This window comes from Elephas maximus, chromosome 9, assembly GCF_024166365.1.
Source record: "Elephas maximus indicus isolate mEleMax1 chromosome 9, mEleMax1 primary haplotype, whole genome shotgun sequence".
Lineage (NCBI taxonomy): Eukaryota > Metazoa > Chordata > Mammalia > Proboscidea > Elephantidae > Elephas > Elephas maximus.
The window spans coordinates 24883918-24908654 of NC_064827.1; the positions used below are offsets into that span (position 1 = coordinate 24883918).

The 24737-nt window shown below is 38.7% G+C and overlaps 1 protein-coding gene across 8 annotated transcripts in view; it reads right to left on the bottom strand.

The window, feature by feature from the left end:
* FREM1 (FRAS1 related extracellular matrix 1) overlaps window positions 1-24737 on the bottom strand; it is a 184761-nt gene that overhangs the window by 63985 nt on the left and 96039 nt on the right. For 7 of the 8 annotated variants that reach the window (XM_049895395.1, XM_049895396.1, XM_049895393.1 and 4 more), the window contains exons 16-21: window positions 20527-20779; window positions 17837-18031; window positions 16595-16780; window positions 7592-7788; window positions 4042-4264; window positions 886-1030 (exon numbers count right to left, since the gene is read on the bottom strand). In XM_049895395.1, coding sequence (XP_049751352.1) covers window positions 886-1030; window positions 4042-4264; window positions 7592-7788; window positions 16595-16780; window positions 17837-18031; window positions 20527-20779 — 1199 coding nt within the window. Of the gene's footprint in view, window positions 1-885; window positions 1031-4041; window positions 4265-7591; window positions 7789-16594; window positions 16781-17836; window positions 18032-20526; window positions 20780-24737 lie in introns of those variants that run through there. The other variant, XM_049895401.1, reaches the window with a different exon arrangement.

The window sequence follows — 24737 nt, forward strand, 5'->3', positions numbered from 1 at the left end:
CTGTCTTCTCTTCACAGCAATTCATATTTTCTAGATGCTAAAGTTGTCATATCAGCCTTTGGTGTCTTGGATAATGGGCTGAGATAGCAAGCAGCTGGGGCCCCCAGGTGGTGCAAAGTGTTAGTGAATTCAGCAGCTAACTGAAAGGTTGGAGGTTTGAAACCATCCAGAGGCACCTCAGAAGAAAGGCCTTGTGATCTACGTGTAAAAATCAGCCACTGAAAACCCTAAGGAGCACAGTTCTACTCTCACACACATGGGGTCACCGTGAACCAGAACTGACTCAATGGCAATGGGACTGGAGCACAGCAAGCAGCTGCTGCTTCTACCAAGATCATAGCTGCTGTGGTTTTTGTAGGTCCTCTATGGCCACTGTTTTCATGACCAATATGGCCATTTTCCCTGGTCTCACCAAAGTGAAGAAGGAACCTCTTTACACCAGTGTTTCCAGTTCATGGCTGGTCATCACACATAGTCAAACTCTGTCCAATTTCACAGTTTTGTGCTGAGAAAGCCTCAAAAGAAGTTTCCTTGGGATTCAGATAAAGGATATTTGAATGACACCAACTGGCATCACAAAGCCAAAGCCCAGACACTTCAGCCTCTTTTACCTAAGGTGGACTTATTCATTCATAACTAAGTAGAAGTTTTAAAATACAATCAAATCATTGCAGAGCTAGTATGAGAATTGTTAAGAAGAGATTACACTAACTAACATTTGAACCAAGATTCCTAGCTGCCCAAAGCGCGTGAGACAAGTTGTGACAGACAGAAGCTGTAGAAGACTCACTTCTCTCTGTGGTCACACAGGACATTAGCACCTAACATTTCGGACCTTACAGAATTTTACAGAAAATCTGACAAGGGATTCTTCAGGTAGCTTACTTGGTCAACACTGGTTTCTGATCATTAACTGGGGTGACCTCTACTGAAATGGTTTTAACTAGTTTATATTTCCCATCTGACAACTGGATTGTGAAGTCATCAGCAAGGCTCTCAGAGTCATCATGTACATACAGCAACCTCATTCCTGGAAGAAGGAAGAAAAGAGAGAAAGTAAGTAAATCTTTCTTATGATCCCAATATATGTTACAGAATGGGAGAAAATATTTGCAAATTATATATCTGATAAGAGTCTAAAATCTAGAATATATAAAGAACTCTTACAGCTCAATAATAAAAAGACAACTCAATTAAAAAATCAGCAAAGATTTGAATAGACATTTCCCCAAAGAAGATACAAGAATAAATACAAATAGCCAAAAAGCCCATGAAAAGATGCTTGATATTATTAATTAGGCCACGCAAATCAAAACCATTATGGTATATCCCTTCTTGTCCAATAGGATAGCTATATAAAAAGATAGACAATAACAAATGTTGGCAAGGAATTAGGAAAATTGGAACCCTAATACATTTTTGGTGGGAACGTAAAACAGTGCAGCTGCTTTGGAAAACAGTTTGGTAGTTCCTCGAAATGTTAAACAAAGAGATACCATATGACCCAGCAAGTCCACTCCTAGGTATATGCCCAATGAAAGCATATGTCGTCTACAAACTTGTACATGGATGTTCTCAGCAGCATTATTCATAAAAGTCAAAAAGTAGAAGCAACCCAACTATCAACTGATGAATGGGTAAATAAAATATGGCATATCCATACAACTGAATATTGTTCAGCTAGTACTGAATCATGCTACAACATGGATGAGCCTTGAAAACATTTTGCTAAGTGAAAGAAACTGGTTACAAAAGAGCACCTATTCCATTTTTATGAATTCATTTACATGAAACATCCAGAACAGGCAAATCTACAGACAGAAAGTGGTTGCCAGGCACTGGGGGGAGGGAGGGATGGTAGGGAGGGCTGCTAATGGGTACGAGGTTTCTTTTGGGGCTATGAAAATGTTCAAAAATTGATTGTGGTGATGGTTACCCAATTCTGTGAATATACTGAAAAACACTGAATTGTGCACTTTAATGGGTGAATTTTATCACATGTAAATTATGTCTCAATAAAGTTGTTAAAAAAAACTTAGAAGATAATAGAAGTAAATATCTTATCTCTGGATATAGGTCTTTCTAAATATAAAAACAAAGGAAGACAGTAAAAAGAAAATAAAAATACATTTTACTACTTGTAATTTTTAATTTTTGTATTTAACAGCATGAATTATAAGGCAAATAAAACATGTAAAAAATTATTTGTAACATAAGTGACAAAAGTCACCAATATGTTGAGATCGCTTATAAAAATCGGTATGAATAATAATACTCCAGTGGAAAAATGGGCAAAGGACACAGTCAATTCACAAAAGTTGAAATAGAAAGGTTCGATAAATATGTGGACATATGCTCAATCTCAATCATAATCTAAGAATTTCAAATTAAGACAACAATGAGAGACTACAATTAGCTATCAAATTTGCAAAGGCTTTTAAGAATAATATTATCCATTGTTGGTTAGGAAAACAGGTGTGCTCATGCACACAGTAGCAATGGTAGTTTTTCCCAAGAGTGCCTTAAAAAAAAAGTTCATCTCTTTTACCAAGTGATCTGACTACAAAAAGTTATTTAAAAAAATACTGAAATGTGCACCAAGATTTACGTGAAATATGTTTATGGATATGTAACTTATAACGGCAGGAAATGAAAAGCTATCTTAATGTTTGAGAATAGGAGATAGTTGTATAAAATTATATTGAAGTACATCCATACAGTAAGACACTTTAGAGTTACTAAAAAAACATGTTTTCAATTGATATTTAAAATGTAAGAAGATGCTTATGATAATTGACAAGAAAAAGTAGGTTATATAATATGGTAGCAATAAATTCTATATGTTTGAATCTGTGTGGGTATGTGACAATATACAAAAGCAAAAAAAAAAGTCATAAGTGAACCTAAATGAGAGAAATCTCTGAGAATTTCACCAAAATATTAATTTATATGAACCATTTTTATTTTCCTTTAAGATAACCATGTAGTCCAAACTTTATAAAATGAGCATATAGTACTTATTAACCCTAAAATAATAAATAGGTGTTATTTTAAAAACAAAACTTGCAGTAGAAAGTACAAGTTATTATTCCTTTTTTATTTTGTCTTAAAAAAGAAAACATATTTGTAACAACCCATTCTATTTTTGCTACACATTGTTATTCATTTGATAACATGACCTTTTAAACTTCAGGTTTATTTCTTTTCAAATTATACAAACTGAGAAATATATGAATTCGTTCTTCAGATTTACATGTGAAATGACATTGTACGAGTATTGCAAAATAAACTTAGGGGCAGAGAACATACCACCTGGTTGGGGGAAAATAATGAAAAGACAGTATGAAAAATGCTGAACTAGTGTTAAGCTGAGGCAAGTACAGGGAGCAACGGCTTGGGGAATCGGGGTACGCTGCAAGCAGGAGGTCAATAAACTGGGTTCTAAAGGACAGCACTGGCCAAACTATCAAGGCAGGGAGAAGGACATTCTAGGCTGAGGAATCAGAACATATGAAGGCAGGAAGGGGTGAGAGCAGGCAGGGACTCTAGAACTGCATACTTTTCTCGAATTTTAAAAAGTATTTTTATATATGGAAAAATGGGATGAGATCAGTTTAAAAATAAGAATAATTCAGGCCATTATCCTGATGTGTCATTTCCCTAAAGAGCAAATTATCTCTACAGAGAATAAGGAGTTATTGTATGTGGTCCTATATTTGTTTCAGAGGTGGAAATTTTGGCAGACAAATCTTTTAAGTTAAGATTTAGTTCCACGATCTCAATAGTTTAAAAAAGAATTAAAAGTTGTGCCAAAATATCAATAATAGTAAGCATCTTTAATGAGATTTTCCATTACCCACTATCCCTATCTAGGACCTCATGCCCTATATTAATCAAGAGGAAACCCCTGAGTGGTGAATAGATCAAGTATATGAATGGTATTTCTTCATCCCCTATTTTTGTGATTTATTATCATATTTCCTGGGTTAAATTATTGAATAAATGACAACAACAAATAAATGGAAGTGGAATATGATCTACCAGTCTTGAGAAGTTCCATGGAAAAGTTGTGAACAAGGTCATGCTTCTGGTCAGGGTTTGCTGGCTGTTTATACTGAGGGAGGCCTTCACTAAACACCCCGTTGATGAGGAGGCCATGGCGAGGTTCATGAGTGATGGTGAACAGCAAGGAGTCCTTGGGGATGTCCAGGTCAGCGGCATTGATAACAGAAGAACCCAGCTCTCTCATCTGACCCTCCCGTACCTAAACAAGAACAAGCCAGAAACGTCAGCTGTGCACAAAACAAAATCTGCACGAAAGAAATAATTTTAAGACTCATTTCAAATTTTTCACGAGATTTGTTTGTAACCAGTCCCAGAACGAAACTGTTCGTTTAAGATAAACGAAAAGAAAAAGCTATTAATCTCCCTACATCTTTTTTTTTTCCTACAGATTTCAAAGCACTTCATTTTTCATGAAGGGCAAAGGACAAAAAATTTTAAAAATTTAAAGATTGGGGGAAAAACAAATGATTGCTTACTTCGTGAAAGTCATAGAGAAATTCAGTTGTAAAACTGAGTCTAGAACTTCTACATTCAGATCCCAAGTCTGTGATTTTACCCACCCCGGGCCTCATTGCTTTCACAATTCCTCTGTTTCTTACAACACAACCACAATCTGGGGGTGTTTGTTGTTCGTTATTTTTGTCAATGAAGTAAAAACGTCTGTATTTAAACTGCAATCCACAAAAATGGAGGAGGATGCTTCCGGATGGCTCATAGTATACATTTTAATTCTGGGCCCCTCATCTCTCCCCAGTCCCCACACCTTCAGTTTTGCTAAACTACTCTTCCTACCCCTTCTCCACACCTCACTTTGGGTTTCATGATCTTTTAAGCACAAACAGAGTTGATTGTTTTTCATTTCATATAGAATCTAGCAATCTAGAACTTGAGGATATAGTACTTTGCTGTCTTGTTTTTTTTTTTTTTTTTTTTTCATAATGAGAGTAGGGAGAACACAGAAATATTCCTGCTTGCTATTTTGAAATATGCCAAGATCTAAATAACAAAAGTGTATAAATTCAATGTGTGCTTACTAGGAACTACAATGTGTAAGTCAGCATGCTATATGGAGACACAAATATTCTCAAGGGTCATAAAGTCAGGTGAGGCTGTGAAGGCCTGGCCACCAAGGACTATAATGCAAGGAAGAAAATGTCTAACACAATGAGACACGGATAAACAAGAAGCACAAAAGGGCAGCGGAGGCCAGAAATGCCTTCGTGAGTGACGGGTACATAAGCCTTGAAGGATACATATGGTTTAAAGTTGTGAAAATGCTCATTTTGTTCAGCCTCTCCTGCTGATTTTGAAGAGAGTCCTCCCGCAACCACTGTTTACTGAGCCTGCATAGAGAAGAATCACTCGCCATACAAAGGATTTTATGGGACCAACATCTTAAGGATTAAGGGATCATCATAGAGTAATCCACAATGCTATACTTATGAAATCCTCCTCAATGGTAGCTTGCCTTTTTTCCTCAAGGACTTTATAGCAACCTAAAATTAACAATTCCAATTATTCCTCCTTCACAGAGTCCAGACTCCCTGACTCACCGTATAGTGACCTTTCTCATTTCTAACATAGTAAATTAGTGCACAAGGTCAACGGGAAATTTCGTGGAAAAAAAATGTGGGTTTCTTTCTTGCAGATTTAATTGCTCATTGATCATGACAAAAAAAGCTCAGGTCCACACACACAAAATGTTTGGAATAGAGCATAAGCGCTCAAACGAAAATCTCAAATTTTTTTGCAGCACAATTTGATGGAAGCTCAATTATCTACAAAATGAATGAATTTTCTCACAAGAAGGCAAAATAAATATGGCAATTAAAAAAAATCAATTGAAGCTTAAAATAAGCTCTGCCAATAACACATGGGGCTTCATACTTGTTATCCTTCAACAGTTTCTTTAAGAAATACACAGGGAATGGGCATGATTACTTTCAGAGATAAGCAAGGGACAATCTCCTGATGGCCTAATTATTTAAAAGGCCCCATCCCTATACAAGACAACAGGGGAAGGTACAGAAGGAATCATTTGTAGCTTTTTTTCCTCTCATAACTACTGAAGGCCCCTCCAGAGAGACCCACGTGCCAGAGGAAGGGGAGGAGCAAGGGCTTACTCTTGAGTCTTATCCTCAGGTAGTTTTAGGGTGCTTCTCATAAAATGTTAAGATTCAGCAGAAAATTGAAGCCAAATAATTCTTTCATTTTGAATTTAATAATTTTTAGTGAAAAAGAAGGCAAAATAATATTTTTAAATAGCTAATATTTGCTTTAGCCAATTTCATAAGAAATGTAACAAACAAAGTAACATTAATAGTAGAAATAATGGCACCTATTTCTTAAGGGACTACCCTGTGCCCGACCATTTTGATCATCATGGCTACCCTTACCGAAGATTTGAACCAAAATTGTAGATGAAGAAACACAGGCATAGAGAGAAATAATTTGCTCAGGACCCTATAACCAGTAAATGGCAGTGTTGAAGTCTCTCTGATTCCAAAGTCTGTGTTCATTTTGTTTAATCAAATTTATGCATATATATATATATAGAGATTAAATAACCATACACATAAAATACAAATGTTTGAAAGAATTACATAGGCTGATATGGAAAGATTTCCAAGATACATAATTAAATAAAAAAAAGTACAGAGTAATGGGTATAGTATGATCCCTTGTTTGTAAGTAAAAACATCCAGAAAAACACACACATACACGTCACTGGTGTGTGCACAAGTTATTTTTGTGGAAGGAATTACTAAAAGCTCAATCACTGGGGAGTGACCAGGGGTTGAGCTGTCAGAGAGGACGAATTTCATATTCCACACATTGTACGTTTCTTAACATTCAAACTTGTTTAACCACGTACCATTTATTATTGTTTTTTAAAAGTCAACAAGTGATATCCGAGAAGTGACATTATGGACCATTTTAAATATATATACATACATAGTTTTAAATTAACATGCTATTGTATAAAAACTGCACAAAAGAAGTATGGTCCAAATTGTATTTTCTCCATCTCATATAGCTTCATAGATGGCTATATAAGACAGATGCCTATAAGGTGTGAATGAAGAATTTCTGCCATTACAGATTGGTTAACGGGTCACGATTTAGAACCGACTGCCTGGGTGCAATTATTTTTTGCCTGGGTGCAAATCCCAACTTGCCACTTAATTACAAGCTCTGTGATCTTGGGTCACTTAGTTGGCCTCTCTGTACTTCATTTCTTCCCTTAAGAAATGGGAATAATAATTCCACCACCCTGTGAGGATTAAATGCAAATACCTGTAAAGAGTTTGGAACATTACCTACAACGTAGTAAGTGCTCCATATATGTTAGCAATTTTTATCTTTAGCATCATTATTATTAAAATGATATTTTTCAAGTGATTGCATTACATGACATAAAATACTGCCTCCCCTACTACTCACTAACCTAATGCGTTAAGTACACCTTTGCCAACAAAATCAAACAGTGACAAGAAAGAAACTGAAAGTCTGATTCTTTTCTTACAGTAATATTCTGCACTATGAAGTCAGGAGCTTCATCATTTGTGGGGTTGATTATAACGTGAAATGGTATTTCCAAGGAGCGTCGCTTCCCATCTGTGACGTACACCATGAACTGATCAGCGGTTGGTTCTATTCTCAGATGCTTTGATTGCACATAGTTAACGTGCAATGCCTTCATGTCTTTCCACTGGAATGAAGCTAGAGCACACCAAGACGGGACAGGTAAATAAGAAAACATTTTTCTGAAGCTACTGGTCCTCCATCCTTAACCCAATAACCTATTCCCCAGGAAAGCAGATGAGAGATCATGGCAATTGACATACGTATAAGTTATGACAAGCTGCTTTAATGATTTCCAACCATCGACATAAAAGCAGATATCCATGAATCATAAAGAAGGATTAAAATTTGGAGAACAGAAGGGAGATAGCTGATATCTAGGATGTATAGGGACTTCATGGCCACCCTTTGGATACCTGGAATGAATGTCAGAGAGATTTTCTCTTGATTAAAACCATTCCTTCTGCATGAGCAGTTCTTGTCATGCTTGGATGAGAAAGAGACCAGCTCTTTCACGTAAAGGAGAAACAAGAGCCCCTCCATCATCTGCTTACTCTAAGTACGTACCAAGCAACTGACTGGATTGAATAGACTTAGCTGACCCACCGTTTGATATTTCGACATTGCCTTAAATAAAAAAGAAAAAAACGCTCTAAATTGTGGATTAGGCCTCAGGAGAAATTGGGTAATCTTGATTTATAATGCAATTAATCTTAACTTCAGTATCTCACATATTTGAAATGGATATGCCTCAAATGATACTTTGGAGAAGCATTTACTTCTAAAGTGTTATCTTTGGAAGACTTTATTTTGCTTTTTTTTTTTTTTTTTTGCTTTGTCTGAAATACAAGAGCTATTTAGGTACCTGAGTCACATTTTGTTTTCAAAGTTAATGTCATCTGTGTCTACACTGGGAACCCTGGTGGTGTAGTGGTTAAGAGTTACAGCTGCTAACGAAAGCGTTGGCAGTTCAAATCTGCCAGGTGTTCCTTGGAAACTCTACGGGGCAGTCCTATAGGGTCGCTAGGAGTCGGAATCGACTCGATGGTTTGGTTTTGGTGTCTACATTTGAAGGCTTTCTCTCTCTGTTACACTTATGGTATATTTCTCAGTATTTTCCACCAATGTCAATTAGAAATGCTAGAAGCTTGTGAGAATGAGGCCTGGTCAGCTACCACCAATTTATTCTATCCATTACTCTGTGTTGCTATGTGGGCCTTTTAAAACATTTCTTAAAAGTTTATTCTCTGATTTTTCTTAATTCCCATTTATTTTATTTTTTTTTTTTTTGATGTTTTAATTTGCATTTATTGAATTAGCAGTGAGGTTGGGTATTCTTTATTGTTAATGGGAGGTATTCACATTTCTTTTTTTGGAATTTTTTTTTCTTTTATTAACTTTTATTAAGCTTCAAGTGAACGTTTACAAATCCAATCAGTCTGTCACATATAAGTTTACATACATCTCACTCCCTACTCCCACTTGCTCTCCCCCTCTTGAGTCAGCCCTTTCAGTCTCTCCTTTCGTGACAATTTTGCCGGCTTCCCTCTCTCTCTATCCTCCCATCCCCCCTCCAGACAAGAGTTGCCAACACAATCTCAAGTGTCCACCTGATATAATTAGCTCACTCTTCATCAGCGTCTCTCTCCCACCTGCTGACCAGCCCCTTTCATGTCTGATGAGTTTCTTCCGGGATGGTTCCTGTCCTGTGCCAACAGAAGGTCTGGGGACCATGGCCGCCGGGATTCCTCCAGTCTCAGTCAGACCATTAAGTCTGATCTTTTTATGAGAATTTGGGGTCTGTATCCCACTGATCTCCTGCTCCCTCAGGGGTCCTCTGCTGTGCTCCCCGTCAGGGCAGTCATCTATTGTGGCCGGGCACCAACTAGTTCTTCTGGTCTCAGGATGATGTAGGTCTCTGGTTCATGTGGCCCTTTCTGTCTCTTGGGCTCTTAGTTGTCGTGTGACCTTGGTGTTCTTCATTTTCCTTTGCTCCAGGTGGGTTGAGACCAATTGATGCATCTTAGATGGCCGCTTGTTAGCATTTAAGACCCCAGACGCCACATTTCAAAGTGGGATGCAGAATGATTTCATAATAGAATTATTTTGCCAATTGACTTAGAAGTCCCCACAAACCATGTTCCCCAGACCCCCGCCCTTGCTTCGCTGACCTTCGAAGCATTCATTTTATCCCGGAAACTTCTTTGCTTTTGGTCCAGTCCAACTGAGCTGACCTTCCATGTATTGAGTGTTGTCTTTCCGTTCACCTAAAGCAGTTCTTATCTACTGATTAATCAATAAAAAACCCTCTCCCACCCTCCCTCCCTCCCCACCTCGCAACCACAAAAGTATGTGTTCTTCTCAGGTTTACTATTTCTCAAGATCTTATAATAGTGGTCTTATACAATATTTGTCCTTTGGCCTCTGACTAATTTCGCTCAGCATAATGCCTTCCAGGTTCCTCCATGTTATGAAATGTTTCAGAGATTCGTCACTGTTCTTTATCGATGCATAGTATTCCATTGTGTGAATATACCACAATTTATTTACCCATTCATCCGTTGATGGACACATTGGTTGCTTCCAACTTTTTGCTATTGTAAACAGAGCTGCAATAAACATGGGTGTGCATATATCTGTTTGTATGAAGGCTCTTGTATCTCTAGGGTATATTCCGAGGAGTGGGATTTCTGGGTTGTATGGTAGTTCTATTTCTAACTGTTTAAGATAACGTCAGATAGAGTTCCAAAGTGGTTGTACCATTTTACATTCCCACCAGCAGTGTATAAGAGTTCCAATCTCTCCGCAGCCTCTCCAACATTTATTATTTTGTGTTTTTTGGATTAATGCCAGCCTTGCTGGTGTGAGATGGAATCTCATCGTAGTTTTAATTTGCATTTCTCTAATGGCTAATGATCGAGAGCATTTTCTCATGTATCTGTTGGCTGCCTGAATATCTTCTTTAGTGAAATGTGTGCTCATATCCTTTGCCCACTTTTTGATTGGGTTGTTTGTCTTTTTGTGGTTGAGTTTTGACAGAATCATGTAGATTTTAGAGATCAGGTGCTGGTCGGAGATGTCATAGCTGAAAATTCTTTCCCAGTCTGTAGGTGGTCTTTTTACTCTTTTGGTGAAGTCTTTAGATGAGCATAGGTGTTTGATTTTTAGGAGCTCCCAGTTATCGGGTTTCTCTTCATCATTTTTGGTAATGTTTTGTATTCTGTTTATGCCCTGTATTAGGGCTCCTAGGGTTGTCCCAGTGTTTTCTTCCATGATCTTTATCGTTTTAATCTTTATGTTTAGGTCTTTGATCCACTTGGAGTTAGTTTTTGTGCATGGTGTAAGGTATGGGTCCTGTTTCATTTTTTTGCAAATGGATATCCAGTTATGCCAGCACCATTTGTTAAAAAGGCTATCTTTTCCCCAATTGACTGACACTGGTCTTTGGCAAATATCAGCTGTTCATACGTGGATGGATCTATGTCTGGGTTCTCAATTCTGTTCCATTGGTCTATGTGCCTGTTGTTGTACCAGTACCAGGCTGTTTTGACTACCGTGGCTGTATAATAGGTTCTGAAATCAGGTAGAGTGAGGCCTCCCACTTTCTTCTTCTTTTTCATTAGTGCTTTGCTTATCCGGGGCTTCTTTCCCTTCCATATGAAATTGGTGATCTGTTTCTCTATTCCCTTAAAATATGACATTGGAATTTGGATCGGAAGTGCGTTAAATGTATAGATGGCTTTTGGTAGAATAGACATTTTTACTATGTTAAGTCTTCCTATCCATGAGCAAGGTATGTTTTTCCACTTAAGTATGTCCTTTTGAATTTCTTGTAGTAGAGCTTTGTAGTTTTCTTTGTATAGGTCTTTTACATCCTTGGTAAGATTTATTCCTAAGTATCTTATCTTCTTGGGGGCTACTGTGAATGGTATTGATTTGGTTATTTCCTCTTCGGTGTTCTTTTTGTTGATGTAGAGGAATCCAAGTGATTTTTGTATGTTTATTTTATAACCTGAGACTCTGCCAAACTCTTCAATTAGTTTCAGTAGTTTTCTGGAGGATTCCTTAGGGTTTTCTGTGTATATAATCATGTCATCTGCAAATAGTGATAACTTTACTTCCTCCTTGCCATTCCGGATACATTTTATTTCTTTGTCTAGCCTAATTGCCCTGGCTAGGACTTCCAGCACAATGTTGAGTAAGAGCGGTGATAAAGGGCATCCTTGTCTGGTTCCCGTTCTCAAGGGAAATGCTTTCAGGTTCTCTCCATTTAGAGTGATATTGGCTGTTGGCTTTGCCTAGATGCCCTTTATTATGTTGAGGAATTTTCCTTCAATTCCTATTTTGGTAAGAGTTTTTATCATAAATGGGTGTTGGACTTTGTCAAATGCCTTTTCTGCATCAATTGATAAGATCATGTGGTTTTTGTCTTTTGTTTTATTTATGTGATGGATTACATTAATGGTTTTTCTGATATTAAACCAGCCTTGCATACCTGGTATAAATCCCACTTGATCAGGGTGAATTATTTTTTTGATGTGTTGTTGGATTCTATTGGCTAGAATTTTGTGGAGGATTTTTGCATCTATGTTCATGAGGGATATAGGTCTATAATTTTTTTTTTTTTTGTAATGTCTTTACCTGGTTTTGGTATCAGGGAGATGGTGGCTTCATAGAATGAGTTGGGTAGTATTCCGTCATTTTCTATGCTTTGAAATAGCTTCAGTAGTAGTGGTGTTAACTCTTCTCTGAAAGTTTGGTAGAACTCTGCAGTGAAGCCGTCCGGGCCAGGGCTTTTTTTGTTGGAAGTTTGTTGATTACCGTTCCAATCTCTTTTTTTGTTATGGGTCTATTTAGTTGTTCTACTTCTGAATGTGTTAGTTTAGGTAGGTAGTGTTTTTCCAGGAATTCATCCATTTCTTCTAGGTTTTCAAATTTGTTAGAGTACAATTTTTCATAATAATCTGAAATGATTCTTTTAATTTCGTTTGGTTCTGTTGTGATGTGGTCCTTCTCGTTTCTTATTCGGGTTATTTGTTTCCTTTCCTGTATTTCTTTAGTCAGTCTAGCCAATGGTTTATCAATTTTGTTAATTTTTTCAAAGACCCAGCTTTTGGCTTTGTTAATTCTTTCAATTGTTTTTCTGTTCTCTAATTCATTTAGTTCAGCTTTAATTTTTATTATTTGTTTTCTTCTGGTGCCTGATGGATTCTTTTGTTGCTCACTTTCTCTTTGTTCAAGTTGTAGGGACAGTTCTCTGATTTTGGCTCTTTCTTCTTTTTGTATGTGTGCATTTATCGATATAAATTGGCCTCTGAGCACTGTTTTTGCTGTGTCCCGGAGGTTTTGATAGGAAGTATTTTCATTCTCGTTGCATTCTATGAATTTCCTTATTCCCTCCTTGATGTCTTCTATAACCCAGTCTTTTTTCAGGAGGGTATTGTTCATTTTCCAAGTATTTGATTTCTTTTCCCTAGTTTTTCTGTTATTGATCTCTAGTTTTATTGCCTTGTGGTCTGAGAAGATGCTTTGTAATATTTCGATGTTTTGGACTCTGCAAAGGTTTGTTTTATGACCTAATATGTGATCTATTCTAGAGAATGTTCCATGTGCGCTAGAAAAAAAAGTATACTTTGCAGCAGTTGGGTGGAGAGTTCTGTATAAGTCAATGAGGTCAAGTTGGTTGATTGTTGTAATTAGATCTTCCGTGTCTCTATTGAGCTTCTTACTGGATGTCCTGTCCTTCTCCGAAAGTGGTGTGTTGAAGTCTCCTACTATAATTGTGGAGGTATCTATCTCACTTTTCAATTCTGTTAAAATTTGATTTATGTATCTTGCAGCGCTGTCATTGGGTGCATATATATTTAATATGGTTATGTCTTCCTGATCAATTGTCCCTTTTATCATTATATAGTGTCCTTCTTTATCCTTTGTGGTGGATTTAAGTCTAAAGTCTATTTTGTCAGAAATTAATATTGCTACTCCTCTTCTTTTTTGCTTATTGTTTGCTTGATATATTTTTTTCCATCCTTTGAGTTTTAGTTTGTTTGTGTCTCTAAGTCTAAGGTGTGTCTCTTGTAGGCAGCATATAGATGGATCGTGTTTCTTTATCCAGTATGAGACTCTCTGTCTCTTTATTGGTGCATTTAGTCCATTTACATTCAGCGTAATTATAGATAAATAAGTTTTTAGTGCTGTCATTTTGATGCCTTTTTATGTGTGTTGTTGACAATTTCATTTTTCCACATACTTTTTTGTGCTTAGGCGTTTTTCTTAGTAATTGAGAGATCCTCATTTTCATAGTGTTTGACTTTATGTTAGTTGAGTCGTTACGTTTTTCTTGGCTATTATCTTGAGTTATAGAGTTGTTATACCTTTTTGTGGTTACCTTATTATTTACCCCTATTTTTCTAAGTAAAAACCTAACTTGTATTGTTCTATATCGCCTTGTATCACTCTCCATATGGCAGTTCAATGCCTCCTGTATTTAGTCCCTCTTTTTGATTATTGTGATCTTTTACCTATTGACTTCCATGATTCCCTGTTATGTGTATTTTTTTTATTAATTAGTCTTAATTTGTTTGTTTTTGTGATTTCCCTATTTGAGTTGATATCAGGACGTTCTGTTTTGTGACCTTGTGTTGTGCTGGTATCTGATATTATTGGTTCTCTGACCAAACAATATCCTTTAGTATTTCTTGTAGCTTTGGTTTGGTTTTTGCAAATTCTCTAAACTTGTGTTTATATGTAAATATCTTAATTTCTCCTTCATATTTCAGAGAGAGTTTTGCTGGATATATGATCCTTGGTTGGCAGTTTTTGTCCTTCAGTGCTCTGTATACGTCATCCCATTCCCTTCTTGCCTGCATGGTTTCTGCTGAGTAGTCTGAACTTATTCTTATTGATTCTCCCTTGAAGGAAACCTTTCTTTTCTCCCTGGCTGCTTTTAAAATTTTCTGTTTATCTTTGGTTTTGGTGAGTTTGATGATAATATGTCTTGGTGTTTTTCTTTTTGGATCAATCTTAAATGGGGTTCAATGAGCATCTTGGATAGATATCCTTTCGTCTTTCATGATGTCAGGGAAGTTTTGTGTCAGGAGTTCTTCAACTATTTTCTCTGTGTTTTCTGTCCCCCCTCCCTGTTCTGGGACTCCAATCACCCGCAGGTTACCCTCCTTGATAGAGTCCCACATGATTCTTAGGGTTTCTTCATTTTTTTAAATTCCTTTATCTGATTTTTTTTCAGCTATGTTGGTGTTGATTCCCTGGTCCTCCAGATGTCCCAGTCTGCATTCTAATTGCTCGAGTCTGCTCCTCTGACTTCCTATTGCGTTGTCAAATTCTGTAATTTTATTGTTAATCTTTTGGATTTCTACATGCTGTCTCTCTATGGATTCTTGCAACTTATTAATTTTTCCACTATGTTCTTGAATAATCTTTTTGAGTTCTTCAACAGTTTTATCAGTGTGTTCCTTGGCTTTTTCTGCAGTTTGCCTTATTTCGTTTGTGATGTCTTGAAGCATTCTGTAAATTAGTTTTTTATATTCTGTATCAGATAATTCCAGGATTGTATCTTCATTTGGGAAAGATTTTGATTCTTTTGTTTGGGGGGTTAGAGAAGCTGTCATGGTCTGCTTCTTTAAGTGGTTTGATATGGATTGTTGTCTCCGAGCCATCACTGGGAAACTAGTTTTTCCAGAAAATCCGCTAAAAAAAAAATGCAGTCAGATCCCTGTCAGAGTTCTCCCTCTGGCTCAGGCTAATCGGATGTTAATGAAGCCGCCTGGGGAGGGTGGGGGAGGGAACAGAGAGATAGGAGAGTAGCACCTCAGAATATAGCCAGAGTTGCTTGTCTTGTTTGGAATGACTATTGTATCTGAGATTCCCGCGGGGTGCGTCGCCTATGTGTGCTGGCTGTGTGGAGATTGCCCCCGGGGGGTCTGGCCTGCTGGAGTCACGGTCAGATCCTCCGCTTCCAGCCCCACGCCCAGCGTCAAGGCTCCCCTACTGGGACGGTGCACTCTCGACTCCAAAATCAGTCGCTGCCTCCCGGGGACTTCTTGTCCCTCCAGCCGCGTTGCTGTGCCGCCCCCGAGAACCAGTTGGGCCGCCTCCCGGGGTTAGTTCAGGTGGGTGGAGCAGCTCCCCGTGCTTGTGCCATGACCCAGTGTCCCAGCTGGGACACTGTTCTCCCCGCTCCAATACCAGTCGCTGCCTCCCGGGGACTTCTCCTACCGGCTGCGTCCCACGCCGCCAGCGTGACCCAACTGGGCCCCCTCCCGGGGTTAGTTCAGGGGGGTGGAGCGGCTCTCTGTGTTTATGCCGTACCTGCGTCCAGTCCAAATCCCAGCGGGATGGTTCCCTGGCTGGGATGCTGCTCTCCCCATTCCAAGACCAGTCACTGCCTCCCGGGGACTTCTTCTACTGGCTGCGTCCCACGCCGCCGGCGGAACCGGCTGGTCCCCCTCCTGGGGTTAGTTCAGGGGGGTGGAGCAGCTCTCTGTGCTTGTGCCGTACCTGACTGGTACGCTGGCTCCAGGTTCTGAAAACAATCGCTGCTTCCCCGTATTAGTTCATTCTCCGTCTCTAAATCTGTGTTTGTTGTTCAGGGTTCGTAGATTGTTATGTATGTGATCGATTCACTTGTTTTTCCATGTCTTTGTTGTAAGAGGGATCCAAGGTAGCATCTGCCTAGTCTGCCATCTTGGCTCTGCCTCCCTCCCCCATTTATTTTTAAAATAAATTCACATGCATGGAGAAATTAGAAATAAAAAAAGAACAAATAGGATTCTAAAGTATCAGCTGTAATAATAATAATAATTCCTTGAATATGTATGGTGCTTTCACACATTTCTAAAGTCCTTATCCAGTTATTAAACACAATCTGGCCAACCAGATCCATAAACATAGGCGAGTCTTTGCTCGTCATGAGACCATGACTTACCTATACTTTTGCCCATATTGCTTTTTTCAAAACCTGCAGAAGGGAGTGTGTTTTCAATGTAACCAAACTGGGGTGAAGAAACCAAAACAAACTCCAAGTCATCTGCTGCAGTGTCAGGGTCAGTGGCGGACAAATGGTTAATGGTTACCGAGGCTGAGAGACCCTCATCTACAACAAACGTGGTACCTGCATACAAATAATAACACAATTATAACTTAACGTGGTATCCTTTCGTCAGGATAGCGAGAACAAAAGGGAGTGATTGAAATTCCAATTCAGAGAAGCCTCGCATATGCAAATATACTTCCTTGGGAGATGTTCATTTCCTTGGCGTAATTCTCCTTACAAGGAAAATATTCAGGGGGAATGGGCGGAATTTAATTCGACTTATGGAATTATATTATTTTTCTAGTACAAGCAGCCAGACAACAATGGAAAGACAGCAGAAATGCTAAATGCTCTCGTGCTGTCCTTTAGTCATTCTCAAGGAACTCCGATTTTCCTTGTGTCCCTATAGAAGTGACAAATGGAAATAAGAATTGCCAAACTGGTTTAATGATAAGCCACTAAATGTAGTTTATGTACTCTTCAAGATCAGTTGTTACCTCTGTTTGTCAGAGCGTTAATTGCCCGAGAGCTATTATGAATTGCTCATAACCGATATTTTTTTCATGCCTTGGTGCTTAATTATTCTGCTGGGATAATGCTTCCTTTCCAGAACATTGCTTGGGAGATAGTTTGCAAATTACAATAATATTCATACATATGCTTGTATTTTTTTTCTGAGAGACAGAACGTATACATAATGCCTGTGAAGAGATGACTTTCTGAAAAGCAAATAAGGTGAAATATATATAAATGGTCTCTCTGGTATACTCATGCTATTCTAATAGATAATATTATGGAGAAAATAAATTACTCTCTCTCCAGAAGGTAAATAATATTTTCCCATGTGAAATAAAACTAGAATATTTGAGGATTCCAATGTTGTCCTCCTCCCACCACACACTCTCCCCAACCCCGTACAGAATTATCTAAAATTTCTAGCGAGTACACTCTTTTGCCCCGTAATCTTTCATAAATTGGGAATTTTCCACAAGTTTGTGTTGAGGCAATTACTGGAGGGCAATTCTGTACGATGGTTTTCTATTTAGACTACATGTAAAGTATATTATTTTCACTAAACCAGAGGTGTGACACTAGGAGAGGTATTAGGAGTTTAACAGAAAAAGTCGTTTTCACCGATTGCAATGGAAGGTGGCTGGTTGTCCACTGGATGTACTGTGATGTTGAGGTCATACACTGGGAAAGACTCATGAAGAGGGACAGATGGGTGAGCCCCACTGTAGCAACAGCCATTCACGAAAGGGCCAGCTTGTCCATCCGAAACCACCAATGTAATGGTGTCAAAACAGGGCATCAGGCCAATCTCGCCACCTGGAAGACACAACTATAGCTGAAACCTGACTTTTTAAAAAGGCAGAGAATACCAAAATGGAATCTACTCACCCCTCTCCTCTAAGCATAGAATGGCAAGGAAGGTAACCTATGTGTAAACGTAAAACCCAGTGTTATCACTATGAAATTGAACACAGCCATGAAAATCAGGCCAAAGTACTTGCCCATCTGTTGCCTCCGGTGAAATCGCTGCCAGCCACCGAGGGGGCAAAATGGGGCTAACAAGGAACCGACAGTTCACAAATGAATGAGGGAGAGGCAGGAAGCTTGTCTAGTGATGATTTCATTCTTCCCTTTTAATTGTTGAGTATTAGGACCAACCTCAGGTAAGGGCAGAAGGAACCTTTGTGCATTTGGTAATTGTCACTTATTTGCATTAACTACCTTAGATGAACAACAATCAACTACACAGTTGATATGAGAAACAGAAGAAGACAGATGAACTACAAAGATAATACGCATTATAGTCACGTGCTTCAATATTTTTCTCTTTATTTATTAGCCAAGACATTAAAAAAAAAGCAAGAATGCCTGGAAAAGAAGTAGCATGTATTTTAGTTTTCTTCTTTTTCACCTTCTAGGGATTACCCTATGAGACAACTGGTGTCCTAACAAATCACTGTTTTACAAAATCCATTTGAAAAATATTATTTCAAAATGTTTTCTCCCATTTCCAAATGAATCCTTAGCTATTGCATGCCCTCCTCTCCACCACCATCCCTGCTGCTGGAAATTTCTACGTCTCTGCAATTAAGAAATTGATTTGTATTATGATAGCTTTTATTTCCTGTACCACTCACCTGGCTTTACATACCAAACCATATTTCCTCCATGGAATTTATAGTTTAAAGAGGCACACGGAAGAGTAACAGGAGCCCTGGTGGTGCAATGGTTAAGTGCTTGGCTGCTAACTAAAAGGTTGGCAGTTCAAACCACCCCCACCTCCCCACCCCCCAGCCCCAGGGGCTCCTCAGTAAAAAGACCAAGAGATCTGCTCTTGTAAATATTACAGCCTAGAAAACCCTACGGAGGAGTTCTACTCTGTCATACAGGGTCGCTATGAGTCGAAAATCAACTCGATGGCAACTAACAGCAAGAGCAATGGAAGGGTAACTAGGAAATTCTAAAAGAGTGTAATAAAAGCCAGCTAGAGAGGAAGGCTACGGTAGTGTTGCTGAGGAAATGTCCCTACCTCAACTTCAGACATGCCAGAGGAGCTGCTGTGATGATGTGCGGATGAATGACTGTGTCACACTGCCATCCTTGGAGGGGCATGGGTTTTGTCTATTGAAAGCCCTTTACAGTAGGGTCAGGCTACACTCCTTTGTAGCCCCACAGTGCCCACTGCTATGTCTTGCAGATATCAGATGCTCAGTTAATATGTTTTTTTAGTTTAACGTTTCACATGGGGAACAAACACCACCCGGGTGACAGTTTTTAACGAGATGACAGACATGTAAGCACAGTGCTAAGAAGCAAGCGTTTACTGTATATCTAATCTGTGTTCACCACTGTTGTGTGCTGTGGGCAAGTCATATGACCTGTAAGACATCACCTTTGCTTTTCAGAGACCCAACAAGCAGATCAGATACTACTTGGGAACTAGCTGATAACCAATAGTCTTTTAAAGATAATATTATAATTATCCTAGTGAGTTTACTTCAGACATTTCTATTATGATTTATAGGTCCATAAGCTATGATGGAAGGAACCCTGGTGGTGCAGTGGTTAAGCACTAGGCTGCTAACCCAAAGATCGGCAGTTTGAACTCACGAGCCACTCCAGAGAAGAAAGATGCTGCAATCTGCTTCCATAGAGATTTACCCTCTGGAGTAGTTCTACTGTTTCATAGGGTCATTATGAGTTGGAATCGACTCAAGAGCAATGGGTTGTGGTTTGGGTAAGCTATGATGGGAAGCCCTGGTGGCGCAAAGGTTAGAGCACTTGACTGCTAACGGAAAGGTTAGTGGTTTGAACCCATCCAGCAGCTCTGTGGGAGAAAGACGTGGCAACCTGATTCTGTAAAGATTACAGCCTAGAAAACCCTATGTGGGCAATTCTACTATGTCAGATGGGGTTACTATGAGTCCGAATAGACCCAACAGCACCCAACAACAATAACAAGCTGTGATGTTCAAATAAGTTCTTTAAATTGACCAAAATGGAGATGAGGAGAATTATGGATTGAATTAAAAGCATATGTGGTAGCATCAGGAACAGGACAGCAAGTCACACCTGCTCTTTCTCCATTCTTTGAACTCTGTTATAATTTTGAGATCAAAAGTAACTTCTAAATATGGTGATTATTGTTGAAAGTTGGGAGGCAAGCTGCTTTGGCTGCTGCTTTTTAAATGGAAACGAGCCTTAAGACCATTAGATTATGGGAGCACATGGTGGGAAGTGGAATGGGGAACCTCTGTGTTGCTTGCATTTCCTTACCCAAACTAGTCATGATGCTTGCTTGTATCATTTACCTGTGTGTTTGTACGTCACAGCTCTTGAGATAACATCTCCCTGAGAGAACTGATCTGTTATAATTCCAGCTTTCCTCACCACTCCATGCTGAGGTTTCCGTGCAATCATAAACACCAGTCTCGAGTCATCACTGTCCACATCAGTAGCAAAAATGTATTCAGAGGTGATGACCACCTCTTCACCCTCTGAGCAATGCATCATGGGGATGAGGTCAGCCTTTAGGACTGGTGGCTCATCATTTACAGGGAATACCTAAGCAGAGAAAAAAAATGCATGTTTTCAAGAAAAAGAAAGAGATGACAAATTGCCCAACTGGTAACCCATAGCTCATAGAATGACAGGCATTTTCTATCTTCCAGACACATGAAAACAATAGGTATGGAATTTGGCCAAGCAGTCTGCATCCTATAACTTTCCCCACGTGAGCCATCTTGCAAGATATGACCCATTTTAAGTAGAAACGGGAGGGTATGATTATGGTCTGGGATGCAAAACTATCATTTGTTTCTAGACAGACAAAATATAAATGTAATATAAAGCATTCTTTACCCAAACCTCTGTCTTCCTTCGTTAAATTCACACATTTTCTAGAGGAAATCTGGTCCTTGTGGTCCAGTGCATTTACATTTTCCACATCAAAGTTATTTTTACTTCAAATTACTTGGTGATTACAAAGCTTTCCTCCACCCTCAACTTCCTGCCACCCAGGAAGTTACTCTGGACTCACAATAAGCAGCAGATGCATTTCAAGCATTTTGAATTAAATTTGAAACCACATAAGCATTTAATCAATGCCAGGTTTTAATGTGACAAAATGTTTTTCCCTCACTGTCACGAAAATGAAGCTCCAAGTAGAAAGGCAAGAAAAGCAACACGGGATTGCATCAACTCTCTGAATTTAAAAAAAGATGGTGTAGAAATTTTAGAAAGCATGTCATCTAAACAGGAATGAAGGACAGCTCTCCTCTGAGTTCACGCCCACAGCTGAGTGTGTGCTGCAAGTTTCTATGTCAAGTCTGGCCTGGGAATACTCTCCACCCTACGTTTCCTGCCCCTACACTTCAGCCAAAGTCACCTTATTACGGTGTGGATTTCACGCCACTGCCCTGTGGAATCTTCGGTAGCTTCTCTTAGATCTCTCCAGCCTTATCCCATGCTCTGGGGTGCTCTTGCCACCCACTCCATTTCCACCCATACACATCACTTTACCCCCATCTCAAAGCCTTTGTCTCATCTCTCTTTCCCTGTCTGCTATGCTCTTTGCTTGGCTAACTCCTCCTTCAGGAGCCAGGTTCATGTGGATTCCTCAGGGAATCCTTCCTGGACCACTTAGGAAGGCTTCTGTTATTTACTGTCTTTTAGCACCTTGTTTACTTGTAGAATACACCCAAATTTTAACTGATTATTTCAGTGACAATGTGTTTAATGCCTGTAAGCTAGGGTGTAGGCTCTTGAAGAACAGTGACATTGTCTTGTTTGTCATCATATCCCAAACCTCTAGCCTAGGATGTGACATATAGAAGGCACCTGTTAAATATTTGTTGAATAAATGAACAAAGGTAACTATGGATGTATGTCCTGGTTATGATAGCAAGTGCAGCCAGCAGCTGCTCAGCCACTATAAGCAAGACCTGCTCTTCCTCTCCATTATCATCAAGACCCTGTAACTCAGCTTCAGCCTTAAATCAGCCCAAACCAGTCAAAATCAGTTTCCTAGCCTCAAAAGTGTCCTAAAGGAACCTAAACCTCATTAAGACCTAATTGAATATTAAAATCTCCACCTGGGATAAGACTTATCCCCCAATTTCTGTACATATTAAGGAAAAAAAATATTATTTGTCTTACTGCGCCTGAGCACCATGATAATCTATGTATTCCTTGATGTTTGCATGTACTGTGCTTCCTTGTAAGAGATGGTATTAAAAGCGCTGCCATCCTTTGTTTGGAGAGCTTGATTTGAGGTATACACCTCCTTGTTCCTTGCATTCACGCTTGCAATAATCACCCTTCTATTTCTTCACCTCGGTGTACTTTCATTGATTCATGGCCACACACAGCAGGACCTACGTTTAGGTAACAGTTACTCTGCCATTTAAACAGGTCCCTGGGTGGTGCAAGTGGTCCCTGGTAAGCTCTCAGCTGCTAACCAAAAGATTGGTGGTTTGAGTCCACCCTGAAGTACGTCATAAGAAAGGCTTGGCGATTTACTTCCAAAATGTCAGCCAAGGAAAACTCTACGGAGCAAGTTCTACTCTAACATATGAGTTGCTGCCATGAGTTGGAATCAACCAAATGGCAAATGAAAAAAAAAAAAAAAAAAACCACTCTACAACGTATGTGTGATTATGTTGAAACTCTCCTTTAACGGGTAGAGGGATAGGGTGATGGAAGCCCAGGCTTAATTGTTGAATCAAAGGTAAAAAAGCACATCATACTCTATTTTCTATTGGCTTTTCGGAATCGACCTGACGGCACTGGGTCTTAGGAAACAAAATCTTGTTCAGGTCCTCTGAGTACACGCATTAAAAATCTTATTGTTCTTGACTCTAAGGAATCTCACCAATAAATTCCATGATGGCCATCTTTTCAATTCACAAAACAATCTCAGCTCTCAACTGGACAATAAATTTCAAAAACAATAGAATTAGGAATATTCCTCCTGCATAAAAAAATCACAAATACTTGTCCACAAATTGGCTGTACCTCTGAATGACTTTCAAAGACCATGTCTTTTTGTTTAAAAAGTAACAATAGGCAGATTGTTTTCCCCAAATTCACTGCTTATTGTCAGTAATAAGAAGATGAATTTGGATAGACTATAAGGTGTTTTTTCCCCCTGAGATATGCTTTTCAGAGGGAAAAATCATTCAGAGAAGCTGTCTCTATATGTAACAGTCTGCCAGTCAAGAATAAATTCACCTTAGGAGGCAATGAGATTATGTTAATGGGGGAGGAACAACTCAGAAAAGGAGGGTGAGAATGGTCGCACAACTCTAAGAATGTAATCAATGTCATTGAATGGTACACGTAGGAACTGTTGAATTCGTATATGTTATGCTGTGTATATTCTCAACAACAAAATAAAAAATTTTTTAAAAAAGAAAAATTTCATTTCTGAAGTTGAAATAACATACTGCTCTTCACCTAGCCCTCAAAGGCTACGACTTAAAGCAAGAAAATGAAAAGCAGGGGCTGTTCAATGTACCTAGCATGAAATAGGTACTCAGAGAATATTAATGAGCATGATAATTATGATTACTTGGTAATTTAGGATTGTGGCAGTGTTGAGGAGGAAAGAACACCAGCATCAGTACCAGAGAGTGGAGATGCCAGCAACAGGTCTGTCATTTTTAAGTGAAATGACTTTGTGTAAGTCATTGAAACTTATTGGGCCTCAGTTGCTCAGCTATGAAACGGGGATAATTCCTTCCCTTTCTATCCCTCAAAACAATAATGTATCTAAGCATTTTTTATTAATTATTAACTGTAAAATATCCATAAATATATTATTATTGCCACTAATAGTAATGTCATATCACAAAGATCTGACAAAATTCAAACAGAAATAGAATCTAGCACACGGAGAATACCTAGTAGCTCTTCAAGTAGCATGATAGTCTTTCTGCAGATCCTTCCTTGTCACCAACTATGAATACCTGCAAATCCTATGAGTCATGCTCATGGACTCTGCCAGCCACCAACAGAGAAGCTCTGGGATTCCTATTAAGCCTTTGGGCATTTATTCAACCTTTATGTGGATGGTCTTCTTCATTTGTCAAAAGGGGAAAGAAATGATCTCAAACAGATCTCATGCCAAGGCTATGGGCATCACACACATGCATACGTGATTCTTACGTACAATAGGGAAAACCTCAATGAAGCTGGCATAACCAGCCCAGTTGCTAAATAAATATTTTGAGTGTTACAGCTCATAAAAATTAGAAGTATTTTATACGTGGAATCAATTATCTTTTAATTGGGTAAAAATTGAGGTAAGTAATATCTTTACATGGATTGGAGAATATATAACTAATATATATATATATATATATAACTAATATATCACTAATATAACTTTATTCTCCATTGCCTGGTCAGGGACCTACAAAGATGTCATCAGGTATCCTCTTGCTTCAGAGTCCTTGTGTTTCCTGTTCCATCAGGGACGCTGAGAGGTTTCCAAATCAGATGTTTTATTTGCGTATGACAC